At 44.2% G+C, this 19,164-nt stretch overlaps 2 protein-coding genes across 2 annotated transcripts; one reads left to right on the forward strand and one right to left on the reverse strand.

Annotated features, from left to right (window-relative positions):
- Positions 1 to 238: 238 nt before the first annotated feature.
- On the forward strand, positions 239 to 3,093 carry pins (G-protein-signaling modulator pins). Its single transcript, XM_064696742.1, has 3 exons — positions 239 to 1,137; positions 1,194 to 1,775; positions 1,840 to 3,093. The coding sequence occupies exons 1-3, from the start codon at positions 457 to 459 to the stop codon at positions 2,548 to 2,550; spliced, it is 1,974 nt and encodes a 657-aa protein (XP_064552812.1). The 5' UTR covers positions 239 to 456; the 3' UTR covers positions 2,551 to 3,093.
- A 1,570-nt stretch (positions 3,094 to 4,663) lies between these two features.
- LOC135438593 (uncharacterized) lies at positions 4,664 to 18,853 on the reverse strand. Its single transcript, XM_064696961.1, has 6 exons — positions 18,463 to 18,853; positions 14,328 to 14,520; positions 8,955 to 10,048; positions 8,459 to 8,891; positions 6,238 to 7,902; positions 4,664 to 6,165 (listed from the first exon to the last, which is right to left on the reverse strand). The coding sequence occupies exons 2-6, from the start codon at positions 14,434 to 14,436 to the stop codon at positions 4,850 to 4,852; spliced, it is 4,617 nt and encodes a 1,538-aa protein (XP_064553031.1). The 5' UTR covers positions 14,437 to 14,520; positions 18,463 to 18,853; the 3' UTR covers positions 4,664 to 4,849.
- Between the last annotated feature and the right edge of the window lie 311 nt (positions 18,854 to 19,164).

Here is a 19,164-nt window from a genome sequence, read left to right on the forward strand (position 1 = left end):
GACGTGCAGTGTTGTTTAATGCGTTCAAATATACTAGTCGACTTTCTTATCGATATGTGAGAATTCAGCGCATTTGAAAATAACAAAATAATTAGCGTATACCTATGATAAATTTTATCTAATGCCTTTGGAGGTAATAACAAATAATGCTCTTTTACTGTTTTCAGCTATAATTAAATTTCGTGGATATGGCAACATAACAATTCGTATGATAGATGGCAGCACCTAACTCGATTACAATTAATCGACTGGCAAAGTGAATCAGAATGAAATTAACGAAACCCAATTGATTTGCAAAACGGTAAAAAAAGTGAATTATTAAAGTAATTAACAGCAAAGCAGCAAAGATAGAGCCAAAAACTCTCTGCGTGCGTCGCAGTCAAGTCTAGCGTGCGTTTTGGCCACCAGTAAACGGTTTTTACGTAAAGCTAAGCCAAGCTAAAGAAAAACAAAGCCATGTCCTCGCTCTCGGCCTCAGCAGAAAATGTGTCCACAATGGGCATTGGTGGTGGTCCCGATTCCAATTCGCATCACGGCTCAGATGGCAGTTCCAGCATGTGCCTGGAGTTGGCTTTGGAGGGCGAACGTCTGTGCAAGGCGGGTGATTGTCGGGCGGGCGTTGCCTTCTTCCAGGCAGCGATACAGGCGGGCACCGACGATCTGCGCACTCTATCCGCCATCTATTCGCAGCTAGGCAATGCCTATTTCTATTTGGGTGACTATGCCAAGGCCATGCAGTACCACAAGCACGATCTGACGCTGGCCAAATCCATGAACGACAAGCTGGGTGAGGCCAAATCCTCTGGCAATCTGGGCAATACACTTAAAGTGATGGGTCGCTTCGACGAGGCGGCAATTTGCTGTGAGCGTCATCTGACGCTTGCTCGTCAGTTGGGCGATCGCCTGTCCGAGGGTCGGGCACTCTACAATCTGGGCAATGTCTATCATGCCAAGGGCAAGCATCTGGGCCAGCGTAATCCGGGAAAGTTCGGTGAAGATGTCAAGGAAGCGCTGGCCAAAGCCGTTGAATTCTATCAGGAGAATCTTCAGCTTATGCGGGATCTGGGCGATCGTGGTGCTCAGGGACGCGCCTGCGGTAATCTAGGCAACACCTACTACCTGCTGGGTGACTTTCAGGTAAGTTGACTTGGATTTCTATCCATCTCAAGCGCTCATGCTCTCCATACTTGCAGGCAGCCATTGAGCACCATCAAGAGCGCCTGCGTATTGCACGCGAGTTCGGGGATCGCGCCGCGGAACGTCGTGCCAACAGCAATTTGGGCAACTCGCACATCTTTCTGGGCCAGTTTGAAGATGCGGCTGAGCATTATAAGCGCACGCTAGCGCTGGCCATGGAGCTGGGCGAGCGCGAGGTGGAGGCCCAGTCTTGCTATAGTTTGGGCAATACTTACACGCTGCTCCATGAGTTCACCACGGCCATTGAGTACCATCATCGACATTTGGCCATTGCACAGGAGCTGGGCGATCGGATTGGTGAGGCGCGCGCCTGCTGGTCTCTGGGCAATGCCCACTCGGCCATGGGCAACAACGAAAAAGCACTACAATTTGCCGAATCGCATCTGCAGCTGGCCAAGGAGCTGCGCGATCCGGTGGGTGAGAGCACGGCACGCGTTAACATTTCAGATTTACGCAAGCTGCTGGGCCTGCCGGAGGCGGACCATACCCCCACACAGGATGAGGAGCGCTCAAGCGCTTCGGAGCACTCGGCCAGCGGGCATCAATCGGACGGCTCAGAGAGCTCCCAGGGACGCATGGTGAATAAACGTGCCTCAAACTCTCAAGACTCCTGTATTATTTGCTGCTTGTTTTTTGTTTTAGGTGCGCGTGCGTCGCCAGAGCATGGAACAGTTGGACCTTATCAAAATTACGCCAGATGGTAAACGTTTGCAGGAAGAGAAGCACAAGGCGGCCAGTGCCGCACACACAAAAGCCAAAGAGGACGATTTCTTCGAGATGCTCTCACGTTCACAGTCCAAGCGCATGGACGATCAGCGCTGCTCCATTAAAATAAACAGCGCGGGCGCCGTCGCTGCTGCTGCCACAGGCGCCACTCGCAAGCCGCTGGTGCAACAGAACTCGCTGTTTGTGGATCCCACCAACTTGCCAGGTCTGAAGTCGCCCTCGTCTGGCGTGCAGCCGGCCATAGGTCATGCGCCGTTGTCACGCAGCGCCACAACCACACAACAGCCGGACGATGCATTTCTGGACATGCTGATGCGTTGCCAGGGCTCGCGTCTGGAAGAGCAACGCTCCGAGTTGCCGCGCGCACATGTCACCATGGATGCGGAGGCGCCACAAATGCAGCCGCCCGCAGCTGCAGCGGCTGCCGCAGGCGCACGTGCACAGTCCGGACCACGCGGCACCACGGTGCCGGATGAGGATTTCTTTTCGCTCATTATGAAAGTGCAGAGCGGTCGCATGGAGGATCAGCGCGCGTCCATACCCTTTGGAGGTTTAAATAATGCGCAGCGAAATGCCCGCAACAACAACAACAATAACAATGCGGGAGGAGCAGGTGCTGCCAAGTAGATGCATTCAATTGAGCTGTCCATTTAGCCAGCTGCTGCTCGCTCTCTTCATTTAATTTTTTATCATTTGTCTGCGCACATTTGGGCCATTTGGTCAATTGGCTAACACATTTGTTGTAAGATTTCTGCGTGAACATTTTATTTATAACCACTAAACAAGTAACCAAAAATATTTTTTTAACGCATCGCTCTTCCATTTGGATGCATTTGTACAACACACAAATCACACACACACATATATATATAGTTATACAGTGAAAGCTCTGCTAACGAACTGCCTTGAGGCATAGATTTTCTTGGGCCAATCAAATTTTTTGGTTCCAGTTTTTACCTTTTCTTTTTATTTATTTTTCTTGTGCCAAAACGTTTCTTGAAGAGGACAAGCAACTTTTACAATACAAATTTCACCAAAATTTGTCTTAGAAATTGAAAAAGGCAGCTAGAAATCTGGTAACCAAAATGGAAAAGTTTTAAAAATTATAATTTAAAGTAATTTCATTATCATTAAAAACAAAGGCATGCGTATACAATTTGTACAATAAACTTATTTATTTTTCGTTCAAGCGAGCTTTTACTGTATTTCAGTTATATACTTATATCTAGCACGCACACATATGTATACAATTATGATATTTAGCCATTTTCTCAAAAGCATGCTTCTTAAACCTAAAGAAAAACAACACGAAATTTTAAAGATATTAATGTTTGACTTGCATGTAGCTAGTTATTAAGTACAAAATAGTCCAAATAACAATAGATTAAAAATACATACATTCATTATACTTTGCCAAAATCTTAACTATACGAACTTGAACAAACATTCACACGTACATATAAGCAATGGCATTTTCTAAGCCAAAAAAGAATGAAAAACCTTTTCCAATTGTAACTATGAGTATTGCATTTTTTTCTACTGAAAGTCTCTCGGAAATACACTAAAGAACTTACATACAAATACTTATATATGTATATCATTTTTTGATTTCATTTAAATTGTTTCTTTTTGAGATATTAAGCGGTTCGTTTGGTGTCTGCTCTTTAAGATCCAGCGCCGTTTTAGCATATAGCCTACTATACAAATATATATATATATATATACAATACGAATACAGATATCTATATAGTTTACACACACAGAACATTGATAAAATGTTGTATTGATTTATTGATAGAGTGAAGCCAAAATTTATGAATGTTATTAATGCATGCATATTTATAATGATTACAAATCAGATCGCAACCGATCGAAACACATCATAATGGTGTATGTAAACGTATTATTAAATATTAAAATCAAATTGTTTGCTGACAAGTGTGATCTTTATTCCCTCAGACAATGATGAATTAGGAATACATATAGTTTAGAGTTTAATTGGAAGATCGATTGATTTGACTGAAGCTTGGAAAATGGCCGGAATACTATTGCAATAAACTTGATGGTGTTTATGACTGCTTTCAGATAAAATTCTAGAGTTTTTATCATTTAAGACAGGTTTCATCGTTAAAAATGAACCCACCTTCTTTGGCGGAATATAAGCGGAATAGGCAGAAACCGATATCTACGATTTGTAGGCGAGCTCTAGGCCCAAGCAACCGGATTTTTTAATCTTTTTGCTTAGGCAAAAGGAAGCCTCGTTTCGACTTTGTAAAGTATATAAATTCTTTATCAGATATTTGTCTGTCTATTCGTACCGATCTCGGAAACTACAGATGTTAAAGACTGGGAATTTTGAACGCAGGTTCTTCAAGGGCACGATTAGATCTACCTTATTTCAAATCATCGATAACACTCCCGATTAATCACGAAATCGATAAAAATCGGTTTGGCCATATTCGTTTTTGACCATATTTCAGAACCTACATATATGAGCTAAAGACACCAAATTTTGTTTGGAGACTCGTGTAGTATACATAAGTATCTAGAAAATTTCAACAAGTTTCCACTTATTTTTGAAAATATATTCTTAGGCTTTGGTATTTAGAAACATTTGTATATTTATGCTTTGAAAATTTCGTTTAGATCGGACAATAAATCGCGAAGTAATTCAAAAATGCAAATAAATATTTTCGCACAATTCACTTCAATATTCGTAGAACGGGTGAAAACCAGTTAGTTCGTTTTTAAAGCTTTATTCATAAATTAGTCGTTTAATGCGTCTAGAAAGTACATACATATATGATAAGTGCCCCGCCATCTCTCAGCATTTTCCGGATGTGGGGCATGCACCACTCGAGGCGGCGCCAAGCGGCGTCTAGCCAAAAAATTTATTTACAAATTGATTTCACTAAACTAAACACAACTACGCCTTGGCGGCCTTAATACTCTCCGGCTGCGTGTCGTCCAGCACGAAAATGGGCAGCGAAAAGTCCAGCGGCTTCTCACAGCTGCCGGCCACGCCCTTCGGATAGTCGTAGGCATTTTTGTGTAGTGCGCCCGTCTTGTGCCAGCCCCGCTTGAGCATCACATAGACGACAAAGACGCTGACGAGGAACGCCGAGCAACTAGCCATTACGAACATGGCCAGCTGCACGGATTCATCGGGTGCGGTGGCTCGTGCCTGCGCCACGGAAGGCACAGCGGTACGATAGATGAAATGCGACCGCGTCAAATCCGGACGGAATCGACCGCCAACCAGATGAAAGCCGCCGGCCTGTATGGCCGTCTCAATGCCAAAGGCCATGTCCACCTTGGCCTCGTTGTGTAGCTCGAAGCGCACAATGACCGACCCGTCAAAGTTCTCCTGGACGCGCAGGTTCTCGACAACGGAGCCGAGCAGCTGCTGCAGCTCACGCCGTATGGAATCGTAGACATTGCGCACACTGCCGTCGCCGCCGCCGCTGGTGTTGGTCATGTGCAGCTCAATGGAGACCGCCTCGATGGGCACCGGATCGCAGCGTTTGTCGCCCTGGCCGAAGACATGTGATGCCTGCAGCTGATTGCCGGCGGCATCGACGCACCAGCAGCTGCGTCCATTGCATTGGAGCGGACGAAAGGCGCCCGCCTCGTCGCAGCTAACGTTAAATGTGGCGGTGGCGGCGAGAGCGCGACAGCGTGTCGTATTCAGCTGCATGGGCGCGACCTCCACGGAGAGCTGGGAGTCCAGCAGCGAATTGGTCAGCTCCATGACGCGCTCGCTGACGCTTTCAGCGGGTATTGCTGTAATGGGCTGAGCCAGCTTGGCCTCCACTTCATCTAGATCCAAGCCCAAGCTGTCCACGTCGTTCAGCTGCGTCAGCTGCGCTATCAGCTGCTCCATCAACGGATCACCCAGTTCCAGATTCTTGCGATTGCGCGCCTGTCGACTGTTGCAGGTGGGCTCAATATCGCGCGTTAGTGTGCCCTTGAGTGGTGCTCCCTTGCGATCCGCACACCAGCAGACGCCATACGGGCTGGGCGGCGTCTGCTCCGAGCTGCTGATGCTGCTGCTGCTGGCAAAGGCGCGACTCACAATCTCGGTGTGGTGTGCTGGCAGCGCCGGCTGCTTGCCCAGACACTGCACGGGCATCCAGTGGCCGGTGATGGGATCACAGCGTGGCTGGAACCAGACGGAGGAGTGGCCGCTGCGCTGCGCAGCCAGGCTGTTCTTCAGTTTCAGCCGTTCGCACTGGGTGAGCACTGCGTGGTAGGGCAAGGAAAAGGTGGGGTATAAGCTTAGTCAACAAACAAAAAAGTGTATGCTGCACTCACCTGGACACACGGAATTGCAGGCCAGCTCGTTGTGGAACAGATTCTTGGTCTGGCAGGCCGTTGACGTTGCATCTATGGTCAGAGGCACGCATTTGTTGGCCTTGGGACTGAAGCGATAGCGTGTGGCATTGCGCACGCTCTGGTTGCTGGCCAGGCACAGGGGATCCATGGACTCGAAGCAGACATCGCGCGTCTTGGAGCAGCATACGCCACGATTGCTGACCGGATTCAGCTGGCAGGTGTGCGTGGTCGGGCAGCTTTCCTGCTCGCTGTGCGGGCCACAGCTGACATCCAGTTCGCCCTGCTGCAGGGGCTTTCCCTCGGCACAGACGGAGGCGCGTCGCGGCACACAGATGGGCATCTTAGGGCAGGGCGTGTCCACGCACTCCACGCTGATTAGCTGGCACTCCTCGTCGCTGGCACAGCTCACCTCGGCGCAATAATTGCGGCACTCGCAGCTGGGACAACCATGGGCATCCACTTGGTAGCCGCTCTCGCAGCTGTTGGCGCACTTCATCGGACTGCAGGCGTAGCTGGAGTTGGCGCGGCAAATGGGCGTCTCCGGCGTCTTGACTCTGGTGCCCGGCAGCTGTTCACCCTGTGCATTTACACACCAGCAATAGCCATCGGATGAGCACTGCACCTGCTCCCATTTGCCCGTAATCGAATCACATTGGGCCACCGTCATCTGGCGTGCGGGTATGCCCAGCTCGGAGCTCTGATGCAGCTGTATGGCCTGCAGATGCTGGCAGGCGGTCTTCAGCTGTGGCTCCACGCACTGCGTGCCGCAGCCATTCGAGCAGCAGCGACGTGTGCCCTCACAGTGGGCATCCGTGCGGCACTCGTAGGCGCAGATGTTCGCATCCAGATTATCCGTCGGCCCCGGTGGCACCAGAAAGGGGCACTGGCCGGGCTTGCGTGGCAAACACGCGGGCACTGGCGGGCAGTACTCGCCCTCGCAACTGACATCCACAATGCGGCACTCCTTGCCCTCTCCGCAGCTGACACCCTCGCAGGGATCACGGCACTGGCAGGCCGGGCAGCGGGTGTCCGGATCCAGGGCAAAGCCATATTCGCAGCCCATGCGACAGGTCAGATCCAGGCAGTCCAGTTCCACGCGCAGCTGCTGGCAGCTCTCGTCGCTGACATTGTAGCCACGCGATTTGGGTATCTCCGTGCCAAAGCTGTCCACGCACCAGCATTGCTCCACCTCCATCTCAACCAGTTCGTCCTCGGCACTGGGTCGCTTCGGCGCCGGCGCCACCTTCTTAATGTCCGTGCCGAATAGCTGTTGCTGCTGCCGTTCGGCGCCCATATCGATCACCTTGGCGCTCCGGCCCATTGCCTGCGCCGGCTCCACAGCGCCCGCGACATGCACCTTCAGCGCGCTGTCGTTCACACGGTAGAGTTTCAGCCGTTCCGCATTGCGTCGACTGCGTTTCGCACCTGCAGCAGCTGCACCGGCCAGCAGCATGCGCATGCGCCTTATGGTATTCTCCTCCAGAATTTGGCGCTGTTCGGCCCGAGTTACGCTTATCTTGCGCAGCTCACACTGCCGGCCCGCATAGTCACCCTCGTCCGTGCAGCGTGGCGCCGACATTGCCAGCTGCATGCCCGCCTCGGTGCCTTCCATTCGCTCCGAGAAATCGCGCAGATATTCGCACACTGCATGAGAAATAATAGAAATCAAAAAACATACAGTAAATTGATTGACTCGCAGAATGATTGTCGGGCCAGCTGACTGACTGATGGATTGACAGACTGATTGATTGTCGACAAATAGACAGATGGGAAGCTAAATTGACTGACTGTTTGACTCTCTGACTGATTAACTGACTGATTGATGGACAGATTGATCGACTGACTGACAGACGGACTGGCTGACTGATTGAATAAAAAATGCACTGACTTACAAAGTGACTGACTTATTGACTGTCTCTCTCTCTTGCCTGACTCATCGATTGACCTACTGATTAGATAACTGACTGACCGATTGATTCTCTGATTGACTGACTGCTTGACAGACAGGCGACTGACCTGTTGATTGACTGGCTGATTGTCTAACTCATTGTTGTCTGATTTCCGGAATCCTTGACTGACTGATTGTTTGACGGGCTGATTGCTTGACTGACTGATTGACGGACAGACTGATTGCTTGACTGATAGCTCAACGGACTGATTGATCATAATTAAGAAACTATTTATTCCAATTGGGACTTACTGGTTTGCTGCCTCGTCGTTTGCTCATCTTCGGTAGCTGTGGTCTGTTCAGGCAGTGGGCAGCAGACGCTCTCTGCCTCGCGGTGCAGCTTGGTGCACTTGTACTGCTCGGGGCACATGATGCGGTTGCTCATGGAGCGGCCCTGCTTGGACTCTGCCTCAGGCTCGAAGAAGGCAGTTGGCTGAAAGCTGCGCGCCTGTCGCTCCTCAAAGCAATACATGACCTCACCGCTGACCGTGTCCGAGAGCGGTGTGCCTATGTCACAGGGATTGGAATAGGCTAGATCCGGCTTGCAAACGGGCCAAGAGGCACACAGAGTGGAGCCCGATTCGCACAATGGATCCGTGGCCACCTCACAGTGTGAGCCCAGGGCACACTTGAAGCCCTCACAGGGCTCAGAGCACTCGCAGGTGGGACACCCATTGTGGTCGTTCTGTAAAATACGGATAACTATCAAAATCTGGTCTGCTCTGGTAGTTGCTTCATTCAATCTTACCTTGAATCCATATTCGCAGACGGCGGCGCAGATGTTTGTGTCGCATTGCTCCATCTGGAAGCTGCGCGCATAGGAGCGACTGATCATGTTCTCCCAACCCTCACAGTTGACGCTATTGGCCGCACCCATGGACTCCTTGATCTTGTGCCCGGTGCGCGGATCCACGCACCAGCAGACGAGCCCGTTGCGGCTGCACTGCCTGGGCGAGTATTGGCCGCCGGGCCCGTTGCATTCGGGCACATAACCGCGTCCCTCGCGCTCGTTCAGGGCCAGCACATCGGCCAGGGCCTTGGCCTGATGGCAGCCGGTCATATTGTGCGGCTGCTGACAATTGAATTGGCAGCCCTTGGTGAAGCAGCACTTCTCTTGGTTGCGGCACTCCAGATCGTGGCTGCAGGGTGCGCCGCACATGTAACCGGTGCGTTCCGTATAGACCGACTGCTCGGGCGCCGGACACACGCCCGGCTTTTGAAAGGTCAAGGCGCTGGGACAGCAAACACCATAGTCGTTGCCCGACTCCACCATGCACTGGTAGAGCGGCGGGCACTGCGGCTTGCCGGCATCCAGGCCGCACAAAAATGGCCGCACGCTATCCTCAATGGCAAGCGGCAGGCCGGCGGGACAGTAGTTGGCCAGCGAGCGCGCCTTCTTGCAAGTGGGCAGCGGCGGGCAGGGCTCCGTGATGCACTGCACCTCCTGTAGCTGGCATGTCTGTCCATGTGGGCACTCCAGGCCATCGCAGGGATCACGGCAGCGGCACACCGAGCAGCCCGTTTGGGCATCGCGCGCAAAGCCCGACGGGCAGAACATGCGACAGGCGGAGGCCGCACAATGTGCCGGCTCACGGCACTGCACGCCCGCACGTGTTGCATTCCGGCTGCCCGGCAGCTCCACGCCGTACTCATCGATGCACCAGCAATCCTTGCCAGCCCGTTCATTAGCGCACTGTATGTTCTCGAATTCACCGCTCTTCCGGCAGCGCGGTATGCGCACAGTTGCGACTCCTCCGGATCCGGCTCCGGCTCCAACGGGCTGCAGCGCCTTGGCGCGTCTCGTTTCCGCGCGTCGCAAATGCTGACAGGCAGTTAAATTGGCTGCAAGTGTGGAGAAACAGAGGTCGGGGGAGTGTGAGTCAGTGGAGGCGTTTGGCACACTTTCGTGTTATTCAACTGCAGCAAAAAAAAACCCAGCCGCGACGTCAGTTTCACTTTTTGCGAACGTGATGCGATCATATTGACTGAAATAACAACAGCCATAAGCTAGTGAGAGTGCTCTAGTCGTATGTGACCAACTAGGAGATACCCTAACATTCATTCACACCTATTCAAATATTACATACACAAACACATTTTACACAACAGCTGTTTCTAACCTGAGGCCCACACTTTGAATAGTTCATGCTTTAGTAATAATCAAGGTTCCTCTTGATTTTATGATTGTCGGCGTAGTGGTCCTGATTATCCAAGAGAAATAGGCTTCGTTTACCTATACTATACCAGATCTACATTCAAAAGTTGGTGTTTGTAGCTCTTAGAGCCTTCGGGATATGTTTAATCAAACGTAGCTGAATATCAATATTTATCGGTGTCAAGCACTTTTAATACATTTCGTCTAGATAGAGTATACGATGATCTACTTGCCTAAGATGATGACTCAAGCTCCCCAAATCTTCGAAGTATGCTCAACAAATCGATTATTTTCATGCCGAATTTGGTTTGATGAATTAGATCATAAAATCCTCGAGAATTGCTCAATAAATCGAAGCAAACGTGTGGATATAATGAAAGAGCATATACATTTAATTTGCATAAATTTATTTATATGCCCAATTTTGTGTTCTAAATGTTTAAATATCCGAGTAAAGAAAAATCGATGCTGAAAATCGAATGAAATGAAGATGAGAAAAAAAATTAAGTAAGCTTTTTCTGCGTATGCGAAACGCCATGCAATCTGTATGCCAAAATGGTGTCCCTAACTAGGGCTAAAAATCGATATCTATCGATTTAGTGGAAGTTGGGAGGTTATTCATATTTTTTATAATAAATATGGTATACGGGTTTGATACCTTTTAGTTCTTTAGTCCATAAGTACAACGTTTCCATACCAATAGGCAAGACTAGATTATGAATATATATATATATATATACATAGTATATAAGGGATGATTCATGCCTGTTACATTAATTTTTAATTGGCACAGGGTATTTCAACAAACGCGAGCAACAGCAACAAATTGAAATAAAAATTTTTTTATAAATGGCAGCTGCCTGCGTCATTTGGCTACTTAAATTGTAGCTTGTTGTTGCTGTCGTTGTTTAAATCGTTGTCAGTTGTCTCAGGGCCAACATTGAGTGCTTTGTATGCGCATGGCGAGCGCGCGTGTGTGCGTCTCTTGGCCAAAGCGGCGTATGCGCAATTTACCGAAATGGCCTGAACCATTAACGCCAGCCAGCGGATGCTTCGCTTTGAGCATTCTACATAAGGCATAGTCATTGTCTAATGCCCGTTCGATGCTTATGTAATTGTGGCACATCACACAGCTCTTAACTCTTAACTAATCAACTCTTCCCTCCTCCACCGCTGTTTCCTGCACGCAACGTTGCCTTTTGGGATTTCGTAAAAGTCGACGACGCGCTTACTGAGTTTCGGTCATTGCATTTGGACAGCCCACGTAATGCATTCACCATGCATTCGCCATGCATTCAGCGATGCAATCGCAATTGAACTAATAGTTGGCATAAGCTGTGACCAATCGATGGCCCTTGCGGGCCAGGGCATCTGCCAGAGCCATATATAGCTGCCTGCCCAATCAGCGCTTTGAAAGTTCTCGGTAAAAAAACAAAGGCATAAAGGGAAGCTTATTCGATCAAATTTTGATCTATGGCATAAAGAAATGCTCCATGAGTGGAACTTAACGTTAAAGTTTGTCTTAGCCGTGCTGTTCCATTTGTAGATCTCAAGTCAACTACAGAGCAACTGTCACAATGAAGAAAGCTTTTCTTCAGCTTCAGATCAAGCTCAGCGCCAACGAATACAATGAGACACTTTTAGGATGCTTATATTCCAGGCATCATAGTGAGCCGAGCGAGCTATAGGTATAGACTAATTAATGTCACCCAATCTACAATCTCTATAACCCAACATACAGGCTTGTTCAAGGCTGTAATACAAAGCTTATAATACCCTATTATTATCTAAATGAGTATATTAATACTGTATTAAATTCATGAGATAATTCTGTAAAGAAAGAGCTACTTTGATGAGATAATTTCTAACCTCTTAAAGGCCTCTAAGATAAGCCTAGCCAGAAAAGTGAATATAATATTTTATTAACTTGCCCGCCAAATACTTATTTAAAATTTAATAAATGCCTGTTATTTTATGAGATTCTAAATTCTTATCTTTCTATAGCAACGTATAATAGGTTTAGCTTACTTTTTATTATCATATTCCTATTATTGTTCCTGAATTACTGATAAAAAATCATAGGAGTTACGTAGCTGAAATTTTAGTTACCTTTGTGAAGTAAGTAAAAACTCCATTCGCAATTGTGGCAAATTTTTGATGAAATCTTTCTAAGAAACTTTTTTGCTTATCATTCGGTTGGCCCTAAGCTCATTTTCAAAAATCTTGGTAAAATGTATTTGAGAATGTTTCACATTTTTCGAGAAATCCACGCCTACTCGATAGAATACAAAGGATGAAAGGCTTAATTTTCATCCGATCGGTCCCAGCAAAGCGGATGAATATCGTAGACATAATGAATTTAGCTAATGATGTATTGATAAGGCTATGAATACCCTTTTATTTGATTATCGGCTTTTTGGCTTTCTTCCTATAGAGCTAATCCTCTGCCTATCAGCTCTCTAGATATCATGTAAGCACGTTGTTTAATTGTCATATAAACATCCGGCTGGCATTTTCACTGCTATGTTAATTGCTGAATTTTTACCATGTGCTTGTGTTTTTTGCTTGATTTTTAGCTCTTTTCACCCGAAATTAAATGAAAGTTTCTGTATTTTTTTTTTAATTTTTTTTTTTTTTTGGCAGCGCCTCGTGTTGATTAAGCTGGGCAACGATTTGGTTAGGTATTTCGATCGAATGTCTCGCGTCGGAATTTAGTTTTCGCTTCATGAATGAAAACAAAAACCAATTAAATGAAAATAATAATGGCAGCAGCAACAATTTATTCTACTTTGCTGTAGAGCGAAATCAAGTTTGTCGCTTAAGTCTTTCGTTCAAAGCGTAACGAAAACGAAAACAAAAGCCGCATAGACAACAACAGATCCCCCCTCGGGGGTCGAACGGCGTACTATGGACACACAGGCATCGTAGCCCACATGACCGACTGACACACTGTGCGACACAGTCATAGTTTCTGCTCTCTGTGCGTGCGTGTGTGTGTGTGTAACGGCTTTTTGGGCTATTTCAAGTTCGTGCTGTGAGTCTTTTGGCCCGGCTAAGCGCTTTTTAATGATGCCGTGCTATATATTTAGCGCCTGGGTTCTACACGAACTAACCAACACGCTAATTGCCGCATGCATTTTGCAATTGCAATTGGCTTTTAACGAGCGAGCGGCAACTAACTTGCTCCACATACAACGCCGGGGTTCATTGACTGGCCCAAAACAAGCCAAGAACAAAAATATAAAAAAGACATGATACAAAAAAGGAACATTGGCCTCTGGGTGGCCGCCGATTAAATACCCTAGCAGACATATTTCTATACTCAGCCACACATCAATGTCCAGACGTTGGTTCCTGTGGGAACTTTCTTGTAGTATATCTCTGTGAAGATTGGCTTCAAGATAGCTTTAAAATTAAGATAAACAGATATGCTTTTTATCGACAGACTGATTAAGAACAAAATATATATATATATACATATATATATTATGTATATTTTTATGGGATCGGAGATGGCTCCTTCTGAACTCCAAACATTTCTAAGCTAAGTTTTCGCAGAACGCTATAAAATAAAATAATTTTAATAAATATTTCAGCTAGAATAATAACAATTTCTAATAATTAAAAAAATTGTATTTTATTGCGATTTTTTAAGTTCGAAAATTATCATAAAATTATATATTTTGAAATGTTATTATTTTTTTAAAATATGTTTTATATTAATAAACAATTAAAGTTCTTTAATAAAATTTAATTTTTTAGCGAATTTTGAAGTTAAAAATTTTTCACAAAATATTTTCTAAAGTTCCGAAAAAGCTTTTGAGAGCGTTACACATTTTGTGACAAAATAATGATACCCTGTACAAATAAAAGAAAATATAACAACTGCAAGAAGTCATTGACTCTGCAGCTGATGCGTGTGGCAGGCCCTTATCCTGGCCACGCCCATATTGGCGTTCTACTTACCATTTGAGCGCTTGGCGTCCGCAGCTTGCAGCACGAGCAGCAACAGCAGCAGTGGCAGCAGGCAGCCCGAGAAGAGTTTCAGCCAGCGTTGTTCACAATGCGGTGCCATGTTGAGGCGCAGGCATTCAAAAAAGTTGCCAAAAAGCCAAAAAAAAATTAAAAACAAAGCAGATTTCCTGTTTTGTGGCAGCAGCTGCAAAAGAGAGTTCACAATGAGTACGGGTGTGTGTATGGGTGTGTGTTTGTGTGTGCGTAATGTTGTGTGGCCAGCGCGAGGCTTTGTCACGTTTGACGTCACACGCTGGCGCTGCGCTTATGAGACCGAAACCGGGCATGAGAAATGAGAAATTCAAATTAATATTGAAAAAACAAATATGCATACAAATACTTTCACTAGTCAATGCTCACTTTTTGTTCATATATAAGCACATAACTTTTTTATTTTGTTTGTGGTTAAAGAATTCAAGATTAATATACATTTGAGCTGCATAATTTAGATGCTCGCCGCTTGCGCAATAGGCTAGGCGGAAGCATGCAGCGATAGGTTACGAGTGCAGTCCGGGTCACGGGCTGCAGCCATTGTCTGCACATTTTCGACTCTTCTCATAACATTTGGCAGCTGTTGCTGTTGTTAGCGTTGTTGCTGTTGTTGTTGTTGTTGCTACCATTGAAGGCGTGTGATTAATCTGACGTTGCCGCGCTTTCACTTTGCCAAGCAGCAGCGGCAGCAGCAGCAGCAACAATTGCCGCCAGCGTACACAATTTTTTTGCCAGCACTGTGGAAATTCACTTTTTTTTTTCTTCTTTACTTGTTTTTGTACGTTTTCCGGTCCATTGAAAACGACGTCGTCGCCCAGCTTTAATCGCACCAGGTTGAATTTTCACCAATTATAAGCAGCTGGCCAACAGCTGATCGGCTAATAAAAATCCAAGAGACGGCAAATATCAAATGGAGTTCGTTGACTAAGTCTTTTGTTTGTTTGGCTTTGGGTTTTTCTTACTCGGGTGAAAAGTGTTTGGTACATTAAAATGCCGCAAATACGCCACAACAGCAACAACTACAACAACAATAACAACAACAACATAAGCAACAATAACAGTGACAACAACTTTTTCACTAAGCGGCGCGACCAACAACAAAGTTCAACACGGAACCAGCGAGAAAAAAAACTGCACACCAAACTTTTAGTGGACATTTCGCTGGCTCTTTACATATTTTTATGCCCTTGCAGAGGGTACGCAAATTTGGTCATTATTTATGTGACGCATAGCTGCAGATATCTGTTAAAGTCTATATATGGTTGATCAGTATAAGCAGCTGAGTCTGCAAAGTTTGTGAAAACTAGCTTTCAGTTTTTGAATCTAATAAAAGTTGGATGGGAGTCGTCCTTCTATAGCTGGCAGAGGAGTCGATCGGAATGGATTGCTAAATCGTTTAACTGACTCTGGAGGTATCCATTGAAAACATGAAACTTTACAGAACTTTTCCCGCATAACATATATCATAAACGAGCGCATCGGATCACTATACCATATAACTGCCATGGAAATTATCAGTTAAAACAAAGTTTACGAATAAAAAACTTTGGTTATTAATATATTTTGAGGAAATTTGAAAAATACGCTGATCCATATGCTTTTAATATATGCGCAAAATTCTATTAATATTAGAAATTATATTATATAGTTCGCCTACGAAGAATCGCAAATAAATAAAATCATATACTAACAAAATTCAGCAATACAGACTTATGTTACGCTACTTATAAACGAAGAAAATTCCATCGATATCAAATAACCATATCATATAGTTTGCACAGGAAGAATCTGAGATAAATTATCTTTTATATTTTTTAAGATATCTTAACCAAATTTATCAATAACAAGTTACATTATGCTGCAAAATCCATTTATCTCTGCAAGGGTATCTAAGCTGTGGCACTTCAAAGACAACAGTTTTTTCTTGTTAGTTTGTGTTTTTTAGATATTGCAAGGTTTTCTCAAACCAGGCCACAGTTGGCACTAGTTCACCTGCAATATTTTCGCTGGCTTTTGCAGCAAAGCAAATTTCACGCCGTTTACAGGAAAGCAGTGGCAAACTCTTTGCTTGAACTTGAGGCGGCCAAAAAGATTTCACCCTGGCCAAAAAGCAAGTCGGGCCGAAAAAAAAGAACGCAAACAAAAACCTGGCTATTAGCGTTGTTGTTTGTCATTGAAATATTGTTTGTTGGCAAGTGCGGCTGCGCATGCGGCGGGCACTGTTAGCGTTTTGACCCTGTCACATTAGCTGCCTTGATATGCTTGGCCTGGCCCAAAGCGTGTGACAGTTAGTAGAGTGTAAAGTTTAACGATTGGTGAAATGAGGTCAGGCACATGTCGGGCGGGCGTGTGGGCTGCCCAGACAGAATCTCCAGAGCCCATTGACTAAACATTGACAGCAATGCCATTGAGCTGTCCATAAACCCAAGTCTCAGAGCCCAGACTTTAGGCAAGACTTTGAGTATTTTAAAGCTGTGCCAGTTTTGAGCGCTCTACAAAGCTGACTCATGTCTTGATTTTTCGGCGCTTTTCGTTAGTTTTTTATTTTTTTTTATTTTTTGCACAGTTTTCTGCTACAGTTATTATTGCGTGTGCACTCACTTGCGAAATGTTCCAAGTTCCAAGTCTTCCACGGCCTAACGGCGCTTTGCTGGGCTTTTGCGCAGTTAAAGTCGGGTTTTGCTTTTAGTTTATTTCTATTTTATTTTTTGTTTTGTTTTTGGGGCACAGTTGAAATTGCCCGTATCGCTCTCTTGACTCTCAACTGGCTGCCCAGCGCTGCGCCCATTTACAATGTTTGTTTTTTATTATTGGGTAATAAGCCTATTTGTGTTTATTTTCTTCAATTATGATGTCACCCGGCAAATTTTTGTTGTGCATCGATTAAATTGGAAAAAATATACAATTTTTGTAAAATCTATGCACAGCAAAAAATACTTTCTCCAAATTAAAAAAAAAAAATAAATTAACAATTCTACATATTGCAAATAATTATCTTTAAAAAAAATTTTTGGTTTAGAAAAAAATAAATGAATGAAGAAGATAAAATTTGAAGAAAACATTTTCTGAAATTTTTAGTATCTATCAATTAATTAAATTAAATTAAATTAACATTTCTTAATAAACAATTTTTCTTTCAAAAAATATCTTCCATTTCGAAAAATAATTATATATTTATAATTAATAAAATAAAATAAAATAATTAATAATTTTTTTATAATTTTATAAAATTTGGAAATATTAAAATAAATTTAATAATTCCAAAAATTAAAAAAAAATTTACGTTTAAAAAAATATGAATATACATATATATATTTTATTTTTCTGAAATTTTGAATATTTTTGAAATTTGAAAAAAATATTCTTTGAATGTAGTTTTTATAAAAGGTTTGAAAATTGTAGACAATTTTACATATCATAGAAATTAAATTTCTATAATTATGATTTAGGTAAAATAAAAAGAGAAAATGTTGAATTCTAACAATTTTTGTAATTTTAAGAAGTTAAATTTGAGTAAAAGTAAGGTTAAGTATTTTTTCAATCGAACGAAGATAACTTCTCTGTGATAAATCAACTATTTATTTAATATTTAAAAAGAAGTTGTCTAAAGTAATAAATATATATATTATTATCCATTTTTAAATGTAATCATTATTTCTCTATTATTTGCACTATAAAAAATAAATGTTGAATCTGTCTCAAAATAAAAATAAAAAAGTTTTAAGATACCAAAATTTAACTTTATTTTTATAAATATCTTTCCCTAACACATTTTGTCGCACCGCTTAAACTACTCTCGCAAAATATTTAACTTAAATTCAAATGCGTATTTGTTATGTTTGGCTAATATAAGAAATACACACAACGTGTTTCGATTGAGACTAGCAAAATGCCAAGAGGTTACCTTGGGCACGAAACTAAGCTAAGAGATCATTTTGAATATATGGATTGAACTATGGCTTCAAGATGGGCGACAGCTTTGGACATGTTTACGAGTGTCACATAAAAATAAATCCCAGTTTCGATTTCAGTTTTAAACGCATTAAGAGGGGGAAGTCGGGGGGGGGGGGGGGGGGGGGGGAATTGCTCAACAAACCTGTTCAACTGTGGTCCAATCAGAGTGCAGCTAATCCAATAAAAAGTGAAATTATGTCCAGTAAATATATCTATGTGTATATATCTTGTCTCGATCTTGTGCTTTAATCCAAGTGCACTTGGCTTTGGTATGCGCTTCGCTTTTTTACTTTTTTTTAGGCGTTGGGCTTTAATTTGCGATTTTCACAATTTCACTCACACACACAGATGCACGCGTCGTGCTGTTGGCTAAATTTGATTTTCACTTTGAATTTCTATGGCGCAAAAATAACTCTCTCGTAACGTACTTTTTATATAGCGACTGGCAATTTAAATTCGCGTGCGACTTCAACGGCGAACGCAGCTCATTTGAGTCGTTGGAGGCGCAACACCACGGCTCTTAGTGGCCGCTCGATACGGTGGTGCTCTGCTCGTGGCTCTGCCGGTGGCTCAGGTTCGATCCAACATGTTGGATACGAATTTCGAGAAAAATTCACAGCATTGAAATTTGTTTCTGTTTTTTTGGGCAGCTTTTCGTTTTGGGAATTTTCGAAGTCAGACACAGCGTTGAGCGCGTCTCGTGTTTTCTTTCAAGACACGAACACGCACGACACAACACGAACACCATTTGCAAGCGTGACAACTACTTAACATATCAGTTAGAGGATATAGGTTTAAAAATCAAATTGAAGCAATATTAATTAGTTTTGATAAAAAGCGAAGG

This window comes from Drosophila montana, unplaced genomic scaffold (assembly GCF_035044405.1).
Source record: "Drosophila montana isolate Dmon_TW-CO22-7 unplaced genomic scaffold, ASM3504440v1 contig_3848_1, whole genome shotgun sequence".
NCBI lineage: Eukaryota > Metazoa > Arthropoda > Insecta > Diptera > Drosophilidae > Drosophila > Drosophila montana.